The sequence below is a fragment of the Ictalurus punctatus genome, chromosome 20 (genome assembly GCF_001660625.3).
Source record: "Ictalurus punctatus breed USDA103 chromosome 20, Coco_2.0, whole genome shotgun sequence".
NCBI lineage: Eukaryota > Metazoa > Chordata > Actinopteri > Siluriformes > Ictaluridae > Ictalurus > Ictalurus punctatus.
Window position 1 is genome coordinate 21,476,897 of NC_030435.2, and position 18,434 is coordinate 21,495,330.

An 18,434-nucleotide genomic window follows, 5' to 3' on the forward strand; every position below is an offset into this window, starting at 1 on the left:
GGCGCCATTTTGCCTCTCGATGTAACTGCAGTTTGTAGCTTTGTTAGCGAAAACTGGACTGCGTTACACTGGAGTCTGGGTCGGACGGGTGATTTATTTTTTTAAGGGGATTTACAAATTGGAACAAAAAAAAATATCCGGAAAAGTAGGAATAACTTGTAGGGGTTGTCTTCCTTTCATGTGATCGTGAGCTGAAGATTGAGAAGCGCGTGCTGCTGGACAATGGTAAGTAAGAGCGCGCATTTAGCCGGCTAGGTTTGTTTAACTTAAAATAATTAAATAAACCAGCCTCCGACCCGTGACTGCTAGTTCAGCTTAACCCGTTTCACTTAGCTAGCTAGCTAAGTTTATACCTAGTCTTTGATCTACGACTTCTTATCATTTATTACACACAAGCATTTTATTCGTAACTAAGCGAGAGAATTTCCAGCTTGCTACCAACTCGGGCCTCCCGGTAACACTAGCTTGCTAGCTCGTTAGCTTTAGCGGCTAGCTCTGAAACCTAGCATATCAGAACGGTTTCGTTCTGACACCGCGTTGTGTGTTTTATGCAGTCATTATAATCGGTTAATAACGGACGTTTTAATTGTATTAAAATTACGGCCACCGTAAGAACGACACGTCATTAGCTAACCATCACGCGCTAACGTGATGCTTTGACGTAAGCGTATATCCCATAATAATAACAACAACAACATCCCATAATGATAATAATAACAGCTAGTCAGCGCGTTTAGACAGCTGTAACTGTAATAAGTGCATTAAGATGATGTTATTCGCATCTGTCTGGTGTGTAAACATGTTGACAACCAGCTGGATGTTTATTAACAAACAGAAGGTGTGCTGGTTAAAACCAAGTTCTCTGCTCAGGTGATTTCTGTATATATATTTATCCACACAAATGAGAATGTACACTCTCTGTGTGTGTGTGTGTGTGTGTGTGTCTCTGTCAGGTACAGAAGTGTTGAGAAACAATCCTCCAACTTGCTGTTCTCTGAAACAGGACATGGTGTTCTACGACAGTGTTGATGAATTCTCCACTCTGATTGGTCAGAAGGTGTTGATTAATTTTCTATATGTGCGCCTCAGTTAGAGCCGTAGGTGGTGAATCAGTGTATGGTGATCACGAGGTCAGGCACTTGTTAAGGACCCTGGCTCGCTACACAATGGGACAGTGATGAGTCGATTTCCGGCGACGTGATGACTACGACGACGTACTCACGTTGTTTCCCACGTTATACGTCGTACAAATTTGTTCGCTTTTTAATCACACGCGTTTCTGTCCTGGTAATTCGTAGGATAGCTAGTGGATTTTTAATTAAAGAAAAAAATTCATTAAACAGACGTCATTCGACTCAAACAAACCGTATATAAACTGTCAAATAAAGTTTAAAAAAAAAAAAACCGTAAGCAATCATTTGAGAGCTACGATAAAAAGCTACTTAGATTTTCAGGAGTCAGAAAATATGATGTCGTTTCCAGTAAGGGAACGTCGATGCTCCCTGGTTTTCATGGTCCGTTGAGGGATTTATTTTTATTATTTTTTATGGGGCGCCCGTTCTAGTTTCCTGGAATAATTTTGCTATTGAGACAGCCCTTAAAATGGCCGGGTCCCTGATCCCTGACTGCTGAATCAGGGAGCCGATTGAGACGCGCCCCTCTGACAGGAGTCACTCAAGTCACAGAGTTGTGCTGGGTCTAATACGTTATCTTTTCACTAGTAAGAACGTGTTCAGAGGGATTTGGACGTTGGACCCTTGAGATAGTGAAGCTTTCCGTAAGGAGATGTTTAGGTGAAGTGTGTGGAAGAAGTCTTTATTGTTCGTAAGGAGTGAAGACAGGACTCTACACTTCCTGGTTTCTCTGTAACTTGTTTTTGGGGCGTTGTTTTTTTTTCCCCTCATTAAATTCAAGAGCGAGCGAGGAAAAAAGAGAGGCTGATGAGGGGAACTGTAGTTTATAGCTGTTGTAAACGTACAGTTATGTGAAAATAGATTTGCCCCCATCCTGATTCCTGCACAAGATCACACTTCCACCGCCATGCTCGACTGTAGGTATGTTCTTTTTGTGGAATTCGGTGTTTGGTTTACGCCAGATGTAATAAGTCTTTCCCTACAAGACTTCACATCTGTGAGATGACCAACAAGGTGGGTGTGTCATGTAAAGTGGCAGTAAGCGTACACCATCTGTAGCAACGCTGCTGTACCCGTATACTCAGAAGCATCCACTACCCGAGTGGTTTCTTATCATGGTGGTCGAGGACAGCTGACAAGTTTTTCCTGTCTGCAGAAGGTTTACAGTCCGTCATCATTGACCTACCGAGGGCTGCTAAGTGCACATGTTTTGCGTAACTTCTCAGACCCATAGACGTCTGGCCTTTTGTGATAATCAGCTATATGATTTTTAACAAACATATTGGGTTTCGTTAGTTCTGTGATGGTGCCAGTTTATTATCACCGCGGTGGTTAATGACCAAAACTGAGGACCTGATATTTATACCGCTATATTTTATATGATATAATATATATAATTTCATAGGCTTAAATGAAATAAAAACCTAAATATAAAAAAATGAAACGAGGCTTTATTTTGGCCCTCCCGTCATTGAAACGTCTCGATACGGCCTTGTCGTGTCACGTTGTTGCGGTGAGAAACAGCTTGAGGGCGCTGTGGGATACGGTGTTGTGATTGCACGCAAGGGGAGAAGGAGAATTAGTGGATAATAACGAGACGGGGTTAAACACGGACGCACGTTTCTCTGACGGATAATTTATTTCTTTTACAAGTGTAACATATCGCAAGCCTATAAAACTTTCAAAGTAATACCAGTAGGACGGTAACCTAAATAATACGTTAAAAATCTAAATATTAAATAAAATGTATATTTTTTTGCGGCTGGGTGACACGCCTTTCAACAACAAAGACGACATTTGTTTGTTTAGGTTCACCTCTCTCGTCAGGCACAAATCTGAAATGTTCCCAGATCGCCTACGTAACATTCGGTTTCCCAACAAGATCCATCGCAGCAGCAGAACCCGAACCCAAGAAATCACAGAATTCGCCGGACTGAAAAACAGAAGTGGAGGTTATTTTGACTCACTTCCATGCCAATAAAATATGTAATAATAATCTAATATTATTAACGATAATAATAAACGAACACTAAATCTTCCGTCCGCTCAGAAGCTTGCTTACGGCTCTGCGCAGACAGACCGTCCGTCCTCTGCTTATACGGCGCCGTTTATTTTGTCATGATTATTTGTCTTCATTTCTGGGTTTGTGTCGGCTCGCTTTTTAAATTTTTTTTATTTTCATTCCTTTTCATATGAAAGAAGGGCTGCCTTGCTGAATCCCAGCTCTGGGGGAAAAACGGCCCGCTTTGCTCACAGGGTCTCCGGGTCAATCCTGAGCTCGGGATGCTGGCCTACCCTTGGTGTGAGCGAGTGTGTGAATGGGCCTGGAGCTCTCGTTGTTCCCAGGGGCCACAGCGATCTTGATTAGGACGAAGTTCTCGAAGAACGAATGATCGCTTTAATTTCCCAAATTCTGGGAAAAAAAAAAAAAGACAAACAGAGGGTGATGTCGTCTTCTCCGTTTAAAAAAAAAAAAACAAACAAAACAAAAAGCTGACTTATCAATCAGCATAGTGCGGATGTGGAGGAAATAAGTCAAGCGTCTCGACAACCACTTCCTCTGTTCTTAGTCACTTCCTCTTCGGCTGAGATTGCACGGTTGAACTCCGCTGACCCTCGGTGCCCGACACGCTCGTTTTACCTCGTTAAGACTTTTTGATCTCTGATTGCCCTCGTTGCGGCTGATTAGCCTAATGTATCGTGTTCTGCTCAGCCAGCGTGTAGGGGATACCGAGCTCATGTTTTGATTGAAGCCAGGGAAACCGCTGCAGTCCAGACGGGTCTAAAGAAACGGCAGACGAAATATGGCCTTTGTAGTGAAACGGAGTAGTGAAACGGAGTTTCACTACTCTACACGATATCACACTTTGTTGACAGGTCTCGTAATCGAACTGATTGCCTGTTCGGAGTCATGACCTGGTGCGAGAGCGCCCGCTGACACCACCGTCTCCGACTACGACGATTTGCCCACGCTCTTGGTGCTGTTGCCATGGTTTCAAGGAGGAAACCGTGGGGTGTAATGAATAGTGTGGCTTCCTCACAAGCCATGATTATCCAGAGGGAAAACAGCTGCAGCTTCTATTCGGAGAGAGACAACGTCAGAATGACGGACGGGCGTGTTAATTTCTCTCTCGTGCAGCCGTGCTTCTTATTTTGAATTTTTTTTTTTTTTTTAAGTCTCAGGCATCACACGCACCTTGCACGGTGTCCATCATTCTGACACGGACACATCTTAAATGATATTAATGTCTCTTTGGCTTGGATATTAATATATCAATTTCCTGTTGTAAGCATTCCCTCATAAAGCATTCTTAATTCCTCTGTGCACTTGTTTAATACTCCTGACATTTCCAAGCAATTTCTATGTGACTAGAGTGTGAGCTCACTTTTATATATCAGGTGGTTTAATGTGTTTATAAGAGCAAAGATTAAGCTGCTTTGCTGCGCTTTTATAATCCGGGGAAATACGTCGTCTTGTGATCTGAGCGTAGCTCGTGGTAAACCCCGGCCTGTATTCTGTGTTCTCCTGCAGGTTTCTTTCTTGGCTCTTACATAAGTGTCCCCCTACGGTCTCCGGGCACTCTGCCTCCACGGTCCGAGGCCTCGTCTTTTCCTCCACGTCGTCGCTGCTGACCGGCGCACCCTATGGAGGACTAGCTGGGCGCCGCCTCGTCGAGCCAAGGGACACGAAGAGCCGAACGCCTGGAAGAGATTCCTACACCGCAGCAGGGAAGACTGGGAGAGGACAGAGAATGTCGTCTACCAGGAGCCAGAACCCTCATGGACTCAAACAGATTGGGCTGGACCAGATCTGGGATGACCTGCGAGCGGGTATTCAGCAGGTTTACACACGCCAGAGCATGGCCAAGTCTCGCTACATGGAGCTCTACACGTATCCTGTGTGCTCGTGTGTTCGGTTCAGTTGTTATGAGGGAAAATAATAGCGGGTGTGGATTGAATCGGTCAACCTGAAGTCCTCCCACGCTTAATTCATCATGCCGGGGCAGTGTGGCAAGAATATCATGTAACAATATTAAGAAGTCTCTCAATACATTATATACACAACGATCAGCCGTAATATTAAAACCACCTGCTTAATATTGTGTATCGGGTTCCCCTTTGTGCCGCCAAAACAGCTCTGACCCATCGAGGCATGGACTCCACAAGACCTCTGAAGGAGTGCTGTGGTATCTGGCACCAAAACGTTAGCAGCAGATCCTTTAAGTCCTGTAAGTTGCCCCATGGTGGGGCTTCCATGAATCTGATTTGTTTGTCCAGCACATCAAACAGATGCTCAGAATTTTGATGCCGAGTCAACACCTTGGGCACCCATGACCCTGTCGCTGGTTCACCGGTTGTCCTTCTTTGGACCACAGTTGGTAGGTCCTAACCACTGCATACCGGGAACACTCCACAAGACCTGCCGCTTTGGAGATGCTCCTACGTCTCCGTCGTCTCACCTTCACAATTTGGCCCTCGTCAAAGTCGCTCAGATCCGTATGCTTGCCCATTCTTCCTGCTTCCAACACGTCAACTTCGAGAACTGACCGTTTACTTGCTGCCTAATACTGTATATCTCACTCCTCAACAGGTGCCAATGTAACGAGATAATCGACGTTATTCACGTCACGTGTCAGTGGTTTTAATGTTCTGGCTGATCGGTGTATATATTCACAATGTAACCAGACAAACAATAGCGATTTGAACATATTGCTCAGTGCTATTATCCGTAATAATACTAATACCACAGCGCTGTCGAAGGAGTTGATTCATTTTCTATAACGGAAGCTCTGACGGTCGTATAGTGATCTACAGGAACGCTGTAAACAGCAAAAGCGTAATAATAATAATAATAATTCATCTTGTAAATTTTCGACATGATGTTACTGTTATGTTTGTTTTAGCATGTCGGGTTTTTATCTGCATAAGTCCTTGACTCCATGTTTCCAGTCACGTGTATAATTACTGTACCAGCGTGCACCAGTCGAACCAGGCCCGCGGGCCGGGCATCCCCCAATCCAAACCTTCTAAGAAGGCGCCCACTCCAGGAGGAGCCCAGTTTGTGGGCCTGGAGCTCTACAAGAGACTAAAGGAGTTCCTGAAGAATTACCTTACTAACTTACTAAAGGTAAGACATATATTAGTCGTGAACGAATTAGTTCTTCTTAGGTTAAAACCGATGAGTAACGTGTGAGCTCGGTTCATTTGACTTTTCCCACTTTTGTACTGTATTCCCAGGACGGAGAGGACTTGATGGACGAGAGCGTTCTGAAGTTCTACACACAGCAGTGGGAAGACTACCGGTTCTCCAGCAAAGTGCTCAATGGTATCTGTGCCTACCTCAACCGCCACTGGGTGCGCCGCGAATGTGACGAGGGTCGCAAGGGGATCTATGAAATCTACTCGGTAAGCTTCTCTGAAGTCGTCTTCGTGTGTGTGTGTGTGTGATGTGCTCTGTGAAGTGTAATTATATCTATCCACCCACCCTTTTTTTTTTTTCTTTCAGCTAGCCTTGGTGACCTGGAGAGAATGTCTGTTTCGACCTCTGAATAAGCAGGTTTGTGTTTCATACTATGTGGGAGGAACTTTTTTTTTTTTTGTCTTGTAAATATGCTATATGGCCAAAAGTATGTGGTCACCTGATCACACCCATATGTCGTTCTTTCTCAAAAGTCAGAAGCACACGATTGTATAGAAAGTCTTTGTACGCTGTAGCATTACGACTTCCTTTAGTTCCGTCACATTTGAAGCAAATTTTTTCCGTTCACTATTCTAGGTTACAAACGCAGTATTGAAGCTTATCGAGAAGGAGCGAAACGGAGAGACCATCAACACCAGACTCATCAGTGGCGTGGTTCAGTCCTACGGTGCGTCCTTACGCTCTCTAGACCCGTCACGTTTTTCTTACTCATCGAGTCAGCTCGTTTTTAAAAACGTTTCCTGTTCACACTTATTCATAAAACAGTTTTGTATTTTTTGTATTGTTTTCGTGAGTTTCCAATTCACCCAAAAGCATGTTTATTGTCTGGGATATGCTTTAGAGACATTGCTTTGAGAATCCTAAAGCATATCAGTAAGTGACATTAGTGAAGAACTGGATGTGGTTTGAAGCAGATATTTGCGCAAAAAAAAATTTTTTTTTAATGTCTTGACGGATATGAGAGTAGGTGACAAAATATACAAACACCCCCCCCCCCCCCCCCCCCCCCCCACTACTAGCATTTATTGTAGTAGCCGACAATAATGGGAGATTATTATCCACCTCTGTTCAGTTGAGCTGGGTTTGAACGAGGACGACGCCTTTGCCAAAGGCCCCACTCTGTCCGTCTATAAGGAATACTTTGAGACTCAGTTTCTGGCCGACACGGAGCGCTTCTACACGAGGGAGAGCACGGAATTCCTGCAGCAGAACCCGGTCACAGAGTACATGAAAAAGGTCTGGCAATGGCAAGGTTTTGTTGAATATCTGGTGGTACATTGTGTAGTCAACTTGGTTAACCTACACTACCGGTCAAAAGTTTACACACACTCATTCTTTATTTTTATTTTCCTCATTTTAGAATAATAATAAAGTCATCAAAACTCTGGAGTGACACAACTAGAACGATGGGAATTATGTTGTGATTTTAAAAAATCCAAAATAATTTGATATTTTAGCATCTTCAAAGTAGACTAGAATTTCCAGAAATGTGTTCTTGGTGTTTTCTTGATCGATTTCTTGAGGAATTTCCCTCAGATGCTTTATAAACAGTATTAAAGGAGTTCCCACCTACGCCGGACACTTATCGGCTGCTTTTCAGAATATTTAGCTCCGAGTTGTCCGTTTAAAAAAAAAAAAAAAAAAAAATTTTGTAAATAAAATGTTAGTTTTAATCTAATGAAAGAAAATTTTTGTCACAGACACAGATTTCAAACATTTAATCACACACCTTCAGATCAAAAGCTTTTTAAATTTCATGAGAAACATTTCAGTCCGGTGCCCACAAACTTTTGACCGGTAGTGTAATACTATATATATATATGTGTATATATATATTATATATATATATATATATATATATATATATATATATATATATATATATATATATATATATATATATATATATAATACACACACACACACACACAAAACCCCAAACAGGAACTGAGGAATGTTTCTCAGTATGAAGAATTTGAAGTATGGACTTGTGTGCCAAATTGCCTTATAAGAACAAACTTTTCTCCAAGATGGTTTGTCGTGCTAGCAGCTTCCTGAGTTAATCCAGATGAATCGCAGCTGTGTGTGTGTGTTTGCTTAAAATGTCTAAGACTGTCTTATAAATAGCTACGTGTGTGTGTGTGTTCAGGCGGAAGCACGTTTGTTGGAAGAGCAGAGGAGGGTACAGGTCTACCTCCATGAAAGCACGCAGGATGAGCTGGCCAGGAAGTGTGAGCAGGTTCTCATTGAAAAGCACCTGGAGATCTTTCACACGGAGTTCCAAAATCTTCTGGATGCAGACAAGAACGAAGGTGTGGAGATCTAAATAAATAAATAAATGAATGAATCTCAGCGTGCATGCTTTGGGTCAGTCTCAGTAACGTCTCTGCTCTTGACCGCCTTGCGCATCAAATCGAGTTATCCATTTCCGCAGATCTCGGCCGCATGTACAACCTCGTGTCTCGGATCACGGACGGTTTGGGAGAGCTGAAGAAGCTGCTAGAAACGCACATCTACAACCAAGGCCTAGCTGCTATTGAGAAATGTGGGGAAGCTGCTCTTAATGTGAGCGCGAAGCCTCGTGAGAGCGTCTAATACTAACCTCATGGGTTAAAGCACACAACAACAACAACAACTTCTTTTGACCACGTATTGTCTTTTTACCTTTTATCCAGGACCCCAAAATGTACGTCCAGACCATTTTGGACGTCCATAAGAAGTACAACGCTTTGGTGATGTCTGCGTTTAACAACGACGCCGGCTTTGTTGCCGCACTGGATAAGGTAACTCTTTCCGTACAGATCTTTCGCATTTCCTTTCCTTCTACTCGGTAATGTTAATACACGCTACCGGTCAAAAGTTTGTGGACACTCGACTGAAATCTTTCTCATGATGTTAAAAACCTTTAGATCTGAAGGCGTGTGATTTAAATGTTTGAAATCGGTGCCGTAGACAAAAATATAATCATGCCGACGTATTCTTTCATTGGACTGAAACTAACAGTTTATTTACCAAAAAAAATATTTTTTTTTAAACTGACGACTCGGAGCGAAATATTCCGAAAAGCAGCCGATAAGTGTCCAGCGTCGGTATGAACTCCTTTTAATACTGTTTATAAAGCATCTGAGGGAAATTCCTCAAGTAATCAGTCGAGAAAACACCAAGAATACATTTCTGGAAATTCTAGTCTACTTCGAAGATGCTAAAATATTAAATTATTTTGATTTATTTTGGATTTTCTTTTTTTTTATCATGACATAATTCCCATAGTTCCATTTGTGTTCCTCCAGAGTTTTGATGACTTTATTATTATTATTATTGTAAAATGGGGTGGGGGAAATAGAGTGTGTGTAAACTTTTGAGCGGTAGTGTATATTACGTCCATACGCACGGCTGATACGGAAATATTCTTTGATTGCAGCGGAAACCTGGAGGAAAAAAAAGCTTTCAGTTAATCATCTGTGATGTGTACTGAAAGTCTGCGAAACTGGTTTGTTTGTCCCCATATCCCCCACCCCACCCCAAAACAGGCCTGTGGACGCTTCATTAACAACAACGCCGTCACCAAGATGGTCCAGTCGTCCAGCAAATCTCCTGAACTTCTGGCTCGATACTGTGACTCTCTGCTTAAGAAAAGCTCCAAGAACCCAGAAGAAGCCGAGCTTGAAGATACTCTAAATCAAGTGGTGAGTTGTAGTACTACATGTAAAGAATAGAGAAGTTGTTGTAAATTCAGTAGCTAGCCCTCTGAGGACGTCGACGCTCTCCAGCGTGCTGTTTTCGGTTGTACAGAAATCTGATCGACAGCTAAAAAAGTGACACGTAGCGAACTGTAACAATGTACGGCGAGCTATTTAGCTATACATAGCAGTCAAGCTGACAAAATATCGCCGGCCGCCGGTTTCAGCTAGAAGACGTGTCGGTCGGTGCGCACGTATTCAAGCCTAGCTAGCATGTTTATTTTCTCTCTGTGTCTTTAACCATAAAGTGACTGGATTGTAAGCAGGAGAGTTTTTATACAACAGCTTTGTGGACATTTTGCTCTGTTTGGTCAATGTTTCCACTTAATCTGCCTAGTAAAAACTATTCTACCATCATCGAATTGCTCCTCAGCTGATGTGTGGAATGCAGCAGACGGTAGGATTTGGGAAATGAGTAGCACGCCATAGTTACAGATGTGAGTCGCATCACAGCGAAGTGCGTCAACTTTAAACATACACACTAAATGAGAAAAATTTTGTTAAAAAAAATAATAATAATAATAATTTTTTTTTAATCTGCTACCGATTTTGTGCTGTTAACTTGCATAGACATATATACAATGTTATTCCTTAACGCACTAGAGTTGTTTCGTCAGTGACCCCGATTCGGGTTTTCCCTGTACCTCGTACTCCAGATGGTGGTGTTTAAGTACATCGAGGATAAAGACGTGTTCCAGAAGTTTTATGCGAAAATGCTGGCTAAGCGCCTGGTCCACCAGAACAGCGCCAGCGACGACGCCGAGGCCAGCATGATCTCCAAACTGAAGGTTCTACCCGCTTGCTTTAATGCCAGCGCTTCCTTTTACACAGACATCTGATCTAAAAAAACAAAAAAAACAACCTATCAAGCAGTCTCTAACTACAACAACCAAATACCAGTCTTATCAAACTGCTAAGAGATCCTGACTTGATTTAATTTTTTTGAGTAACCAAACATGGCCGTGTGTCTTCTTACAGCAAGCGTGCGGCTTTGAGTACACGTCCAAGCTGCAGCGCATGTTCCAGGACATCGGTGTCAGCAAAGACCTAAACGAGCAGTTCAAGAAGCACCTCACTAACTCGGAGCCTTTAGACTGTACGTTCAAGCGCTCGGATTACGACTGATTACTAACTGGACGTTTTTCGTTTTTTTTTTCTTCATATTTCTTTAAATGTTTAACATGGCAGTTCCACTAAAAATAAGTCGTAGCTTCATTTCACATTTGACACTCATCTAGAAATCCTGATTATATGTATATAATTATGCCAATTAGAAATGGTCACACAGCCCCGCCCCTTAATCTAGTTAACTAGTGTGGTGGTTGTATAACCTGAAACATTGTAGTCTTTATAATTATGACTCACTAGCACTCGCCTGTCATGTTTTCAATGCTAAACGTCAGCTTTTTCGGGATTTAACCCGTCTAAGCGGAGAAAGGATTTAATTATAAACGTGTTATTAAAGAGATGCTGAGTTTGTCACTAATCTTCTTATAAATTGTCTCCTCTTTCCAGTGGATTTCAGTATCCAGGTGCTGAGCTCTGGTTCTTGGCCTTTCCAGCAATCCTGCACTTTTGCGCTGCCTTCTGAGGTACCACACACACACACACACACACACACACACACACACACACACAAAACTTAGATTCCGCTCATGCAGGTATACAGTATAATTAGGAACGGCAGGTGGTCTGTCATCATTGGCATCAAAATACTGCTTACCATCTCATCTTGACCTCAAGTTCATTTCCTCAAGCAAGGGAGTGTTCTCCTGTCGCATTTTGTCTGCTCCACCGCGTCTTCTTAAGAACGCCCAGATCACAAATACGCTCGACTCCACGAACGTGTGTCGAACTCGAGTTTAATAATATCTTTAATCCGGAAACTTCGTCGTATCGTACATGGTTTCATGGCAGTGTTCTGAATGCATTATTTATTTATTTTATTTTATATTTGCTCTCCACACAGTTGGAGAGGAGCTACCAAAGGTTCACAGCCTTCTACGCCAGCAGACACAGCGGCCGAAAACTCACCTGGCTTTACCACCTGTCCAAAGGAGAGCTGGTCACCAATTGCTTCAAGAACAGATATACCCTGCAGGTAGGACACACTTTCAGCACATTCATCAGCAGAGATAAATATAGTTAAGCATAGCTTCAGACCTCCAGTTCTGATTTTAATTTATTGGATTCTGTAAAAATATATATATATATATATATATATATATATATATATATTATATAATATATATATATATATATATATATATATATATATATATATATATATATATATATAAAATATATATATATATATATATATATATATATATATATAAAATATATATATATAGAGAGAGAGAGAAAGAGGTAGAGAGAGAAATAGAGAGATGGAGAAAGAGGTAGAGAGAACAAGAGATGGAGAAAGAGGTAGAGAGAGCAAGAGATGGAGAAAGAGGTAGAGAGAGCAAGAGATGGAGAAATAGGTAGAGAGAGCAAGAGATGGAGAAAGAGAGCAAGAGGTAGAGAGAGGAAAAATACAAAGAGAGAGAGATGGAGAAAGAGAGAGAACGGTTTCATCGGTCTGTTCTACTTCTAGTTCCACCATTTTGTCCCTTTGACACCTTTTGTGTGCAGAGAACCAAAATTCAGCACGGGTTGCATAGACTATCCGTCAATGTAAATTAATTTTGACAAGCACTTTTGATTTTGTCTCTGTGTGTGTGTGTGTGTGTGTGTGTGTGTGTGTAGGCGTCCACGTTTCAGATGGCCATTCTCCTACAGTACAACACGGAGGACGTGTACACGGTCCAGCAGCTCACTGACAGCACGCAAATCAAAATAGTGAGTAGCTCTGATCGCACCCACTGTTACACAGCACTTGTTTGGCCTCTTAAAATACCACAAAGTAATTTTTAAAAAAAAAACATTTTTATTGCAGGACATTTTGGTGCAGGTTCTACAAATTTTGTTGAAATCCAAATTGCTGGTAGGTGACAATTTTCTCGACTGATTTCTATTAAAGCGAGACACTAGGGGTGAATACGTGAAAATGTTTAACATGAAGATATCATGAAATTTTACTAATAAATTATATACATTTCAACTTTTTATTTTTTTTTTGCATTACATGCGTTCTGAAAAAATATGTTTAGATATGCAAATAAGATACTCACTCATTAAATATGCGCTTATTTACATACATTTATAAACCGAAAATCTAGCTATTAGACACAGTTGTATCTTAAAATCTTTTTCATTCTGACAGAGATAAAAAAAAAAATTAAAAAAAAGATTATCTTGTTTTGTTTTCATTTATAAAATCTCAAAAAAAAAAAAATTATGCAGATGTATTAACTTGATTATCTGCATGTTTAATACAAAATGGTGTGTAAATTAGGCATTAAACATCGTGTGAACAAATCCTTCTGCAGTAATCTTCAAAATATAACTAAGAACGAACATGGAAAGAATGGCTTATATACACAACCGGTCAAAAGTTTACACACACTCATTCTTTATTTTTATTTTCCACATTTTAGTATAATAATAAAGTGATCAAAACTCTGGAGTAACACAAATGGAACTACGGGAATTATGTCGTGATAAAAAAAAATCCGAAATATTTGAGTATTTTATCATCTTCCAAGTCGACGCCCTTTTCGCCTAGAATTTCCAGAAATGATTTCTTGGCGTTTTCTCAAGCGATTTCTTGAGGAATTTCACTGAGATGCCTTTTAAACGGTATTAGAGGAGTTCCCACCGACGCCGCACACTTATCGGCTGCTTTTCGGAACATTTCCCTCCGAGTCGTCCGTTTTAAAAAAAAAATATTTATTTTTTTGGAAATAAAATGTTAGTTTTCTAATGAATGAAACGAACACGTCGGGACGGTTATATTTTTGTCTACGACACCGATTTCACACGTTTAATGACACACCTTCAGATCAAATGGTTTTTAACATCATGAGAAACGTTTCAGTCGAGTGTCCACAAACTTTTGACCGGTAGTGTAAGTGCTACACAATTTGAGATTTTTGCTTCAGAGTGTTAACAAAAGCCTCATTCCGTCTCCCGGTTTAGGTCAGCCTGTAGGTTCTCGCTCTTGGTGAGCTCCAGAAAGGAATTGTGCATATTTAGACGAGCTTTCGTGATGCTAGAGGAAACGAGCTTTCCAAAGATACCAAACGCTATATTGTGTATATACCATATATATCTGCCTGAATAATGCTAACTGGGCTGAATATTGTTATGGTATCAGTGTTCAATAAGACGTTATAGAAGCAGAATATACACACACAAATGGCTCGCCTTGCAGCCCAGTTTTTGACTGCTTAAAAGTATTACCAGGAATAAGCAGCGTGAGCATGAGACAAGGCAACGTTGTTGTGTCTCTTGCGTGCTGACCGTGGTGTTGATGCGTGTCACCATGCAGGTCCTGGAGGATGAGAACGCTAACGTGGACGAGGTGGAGTTTAAACCGGACACGCTCATAAAACTCTACCTGGGCTATAAAAAGTAAGTCACTTGAATGCGCTGTCCATTTATTACACTTTTAAGCTACGTTGTTCATTTGATCCGCACCAATCGTAGTTGAAATGACTGACCCCGAAATCGTGACCCCCGGTCAACGTGACCGATTTGGACGCTCATAACTAATTGCTTTTTCATTGCGTTACATCTTAATCTCTCGATTGAAACCATTTATATTGTTTGATTGCAGAAATTTTTTTAAAAAATTTGATTCAAAGTCAATTTATTCTTTTTTTTAAGCGAATATTTTTTTTTTTTTAAACATGGTCTCATTCGTTTAGTAAAAAGCTGCGAGTGAACATCAACGTGCCAATGAAGACGGAGCAGAAACAAGAGCAGGAAACCACTCACAAAAACATCGAGGAAGACCGAAAGCTCTTAATACAGGTAAGTGCTCACACCGCTTCGACCGTCACCACCACGAATTCTTCGTTTTGTTCGTTCACCTCAACGACCGACGTATCTGCGAGTAAATATCGGACACGTGTACTTCTGTAGGCCGCCATAGTGCGCATCATGAAGATGAGAAAGATGCTAAAGCACCAGCAGCTCCTGGCTGAGGTCCTCAACCAGCTGTCCTCCAGGTTCAAGCCCAGAGTCCCCGTCATCAAGGTACAAAACACCACGGCACTGTCAAATTCCGAAATAGGAACAACTGGGTGACGCGAGTGGCCCGACACAAAGTTGGTTATTGTCCTCCAACAGCATGCCCCGATTTTTATTTCTTTATTTTACAATTACAATTTGAATCCATTCGTAGCTATGTTTATTATTGTGGAAAGTCCATAAAACAAGTCAGTCCTGTTATGTACAGTAGAGCAGCTATAAACAGTTCCCTCACCCGGCTCTGGCTTCTCGTCACGTTGCCGAGAAACCTGCCCTGATGACTCTCCCATGCTGACTATGATAAGCGCTGAGTGCTTGTAGGAGACGACTCCTATGAATGTTAAATAAACATCTCAGAGAAAACCTCACTGTATTAATAATATTTTAACCACACTTTTTTTAAATCTTGAGATTATGTGAAGTATCTCTATACGAGTTTCTGAGCGTAATCTGTTATTATAGAAACCATATTGTATTCGGACACACAAAAAATGTCATTTGAATTACAGCCAGGACGCACTGCTGTCCGAGCTGCTGTTACAGAAAATTCAAGTCATGATCTTCCGACCAATCGGGTAACAAATTAGAAACTACCGCAGTCGTGAGTTTTCTAGCGCAGCTGGCTCGAGCGCAGTCTGAAACGCTGGTTAAAATCCACGAGTGTGTGTGAGAGAGAGAGAAGGACTTTAACCAGAGTGTTGTCTTTTTTTCTTTTCCAGAAATGCATCGACATTCTCATAGAGAAGGAGTACTTGGAGCGAGTGGACGGAGAGAAGGACACATACAGCTACCTGGCTTAACCATTTTCTTTTCCTTCGCCCGCTCTTCATCCTCCCCGCCTCCGTCTCTCTTGCTCTCTTTTAAGTTGTCCCCAATGTACTTAAACATCATTCCTTTGACGCTCGGCCTATGTCGTTGGGAATGTGTGAACGGAGGAGGAATTTTTTTATTATTTTCAAAATTAAAAACGGCAAAGAAGAAAGACGAGCGGAACTGATCCGCGTGTGTGTTAACGTGTGCGTGTCATCCTAGCCGGAGTCTGCTGAGCTGGACTTCCCTTTAAAACACCCCCTTCACCCCCCACCCTTCCCGGAGCGTGTCGGAGTGTCTCACTTCACCCGAACTGGCTCAGGACGGACAGACTTCGTTTATTGTAAATAAACCCGGACATTTAATCCGATGAAAAATCAATCTATTACAGAAAAAAAAACCAACATTCTGCTACGGTTTGCATGCAAACTGCCTACGTGCATTTAAACTAAAGTCATAAAGGATAAAGAAGAAAAACTGAAATGTAATGCATTATTAGATGATTTATGAATACTACCGCATAGTGTTTGCGGTTATATGGCCAGAAAGTTATGTTTTAACGAAAGGTTTTAGCTACACATCCCAAGGAAAGCAGTGCGTGTTTGACCCGGTCTTTAGGCGTGTCCTCGGCATCGTTTCCTGTTATCAGATATATCATTTGTATAGTGTGGTTCACTTTTTTAAATGTGTGGTAAATAAAAATTAAAGGTTTCTGTATGCCTTCTGATGCTCTGAAGTCTTTGGAATCGCCAGGTGTCCGTGGGGACGGCGTGCACCCTGTGATTACAGGCGTGTACGCGTTTTATTTGACCAAAACCAGGACGAAAATGTTTTTTGGAAGGGGAGGGGGTTTCCCCCTTCTTCTTTTTTTCTTCTTCATGAGTTACTGACATTATGTTGTGGAAGCAGCAGGGAAATGACCTCAAATGCCAAGAATCAACACGAGCACTGCATTTCACAGCAGGGATGCTGATTTTAGGGAGCGGTTTAATGGTTACACCAAACCAACCAATGACGGTCCAATATCATTTATGCATTTGGCCTGGATTTCAAGCCTTTTCCGATCAGGTGTGCCTAAAAGTTTGCACACCCCTTGCAGAATCTGCTAAATCTTAATACTGTTAACAAAATACTGTTGTTAAAATTTCTCCATCTGGGGATTAATAAAGTATTATCTTACCTAAAATAAGACGGATCATAAAAATCCCATGTTGTTGTTTATTTAGTTCTGTCCTGGATAAGCTATTTCACATAACAGATGTTACATACAGTCCACAAGACAAGATAATAGCTGAATTTATATTTTAATAATAATAATAATAATAATAAAAAACAGGGTTCCCACTCTAAGTCAAATGTAAAATTCCATGACCTACTGTACGAAGAATGGTACAATGTACTGCCTGGGTACTGAGCAGGGAAAAAAAACTTAACTATTTTAACCCATTAAATCTGTAAGCTCGATTTCCTGGTTAACAGACATTTTCAATGCAAAACTTAGTTTTCATTGCTTAAAAAGAACATATACTTATTTATGAGAAGTCTTTACACCTCATAAAGAAAACGGTCCTAATAAAACAAAATATATTTATTTAATGGAAATAAAATCAATTCATTTACAAGGTACAGTAAGCCATTTTAAGTACATTTTAACCCATAACACCGTGTCACATTCAGAAAATGAGCACATTGTGGAAAAAAGAAAGACTGATTATATATATATATATATATATATATATATATATATATATATATATATATATATATATATATATATATATATATATATATATATATATATAAAATTTTAATTTAAAAAAAATTACCAAACAAAATTCCCTGACTGGAATAGACTTTATTAAATTTCCATGACCTGTGGGAACCCTGTAAGTGTAGTAATATTTCTTGATATATTATTTTCAATAATTATAAATTAGCAGTAGCATGTCTTCTGCCTATAGCAGTTTCAAAGATTGAGGAACGAAGAACTGCATTAAGAGAATGAATCTTACAATGAATTTAATAGAGTGCTCGTGGTTTGTTATGTTGCTAACTTCCTGTAGCCTATCCTAGCCTGATGTGTTATCTGATAACACACCCTAAAACTAATTTAGTGACAAATATGCTTTAAAGTACAAGTTCATTTGATTCCGACGTACTGACAATATGCGATCTTATTCTTTAAACGTCTTACCGTTTAAAAGTGCATCACAAACGGTCTGTTTTGCTGCAACTCTACTGTGCTGTTAGCATTTAGTGCTAATTTCAGGGAAATGTTGAGAGGCTCTACGATCCGCCATTGCTGTATAAAAAAAAAAAAAGGTCTATTGGAGTGAACGGAGTTGACTCAAAACTCTCTCTCTCTCTCAAGGGCTCTGAGTTTTTCTCTTATTTTCTGCTGTCTTTGTCTCT

The 18,434-nt window shown here is 40.7% G+C and overlaps 1 protein-coding gene across 3 annotated transcripts; it reads left to right on the forward strand.

Moving 5' to 3' along the window:
* The first annotated feature begins 9 nt into the window (after positions 1–9).
* On the forward strand, positions 10–16,739 carry cul1a (cullin 1a). 3 transcript variants are annotated; one of them, XM_017496152.3, is made up of 22 exons: positions 10–225; positions 954–1,057; positions 4,666–5,025; positions 6,084–6,261; positions 6,372–6,539; positions 6,640–6,690; positions 6,910–7,000; positions 7,406–7,569; positions 8,483–8,645; positions 8,768–8,898; positions 9,009–9,116; positions 9,864–10,019; positions 10,730–10,861; positions 11,052–11,169; positions 11,589–11,665; positions 12,043–12,174; positions 12,825–12,917; positions 13,015–13,062; positions 14,509–14,591; positions 14,888–14,993; positions 15,105–15,218; positions 15,932–16,739. In XM_017496152.3, the coding sequence occupies exons 3-22, from the start codon at positions 4,886–4,888 to the stop codon at positions 16,010–16,012; spliced, it is 2,334 nt and encodes a 777-aa protein (XP_017351641.1). In that variant the 5' UTR covers positions 10–225; positions 954–1,057; positions 4,666–4,885; the 3' UTR covers positions 16,013–16,739. The 3 variants fall into 3 exon arrangements, with proteins under 3 accessions (XP_017351641.1, XP_017351642.1, XP_017351640.1); XM_017496153.3 differs by having other exon boundaries at positions 954–1,049; XM_017496151.3 differs by lacking the exon at positions 954–1,057.
* Positions 16,740–18,434: the final 1,695 nt, after the last annotated feature.

Coding starts and splice junctions, on each gene's coding strand:
- cul1a (XM_017496152.3), top strand. CDS start 4,886: ATGTCGTCTACCAGGAGCCAGAACCCTCATGGACTCAAACAGATTGGG. Junction 7,570..8,482: donor TCACAGAGTACATGAAAAAG/GTCTGGCAATGG, acceptor GTGTGTGTTCAG/GCGGAAGCACGTTTGTTGGA. Junction 14,592..14,887: donor CTCTACCTGGGCTATAAAAA/GTAAGTCACTTG, acceptor TCATTCGTTTAG/TAAAAAGCTGCGAGTGAACA.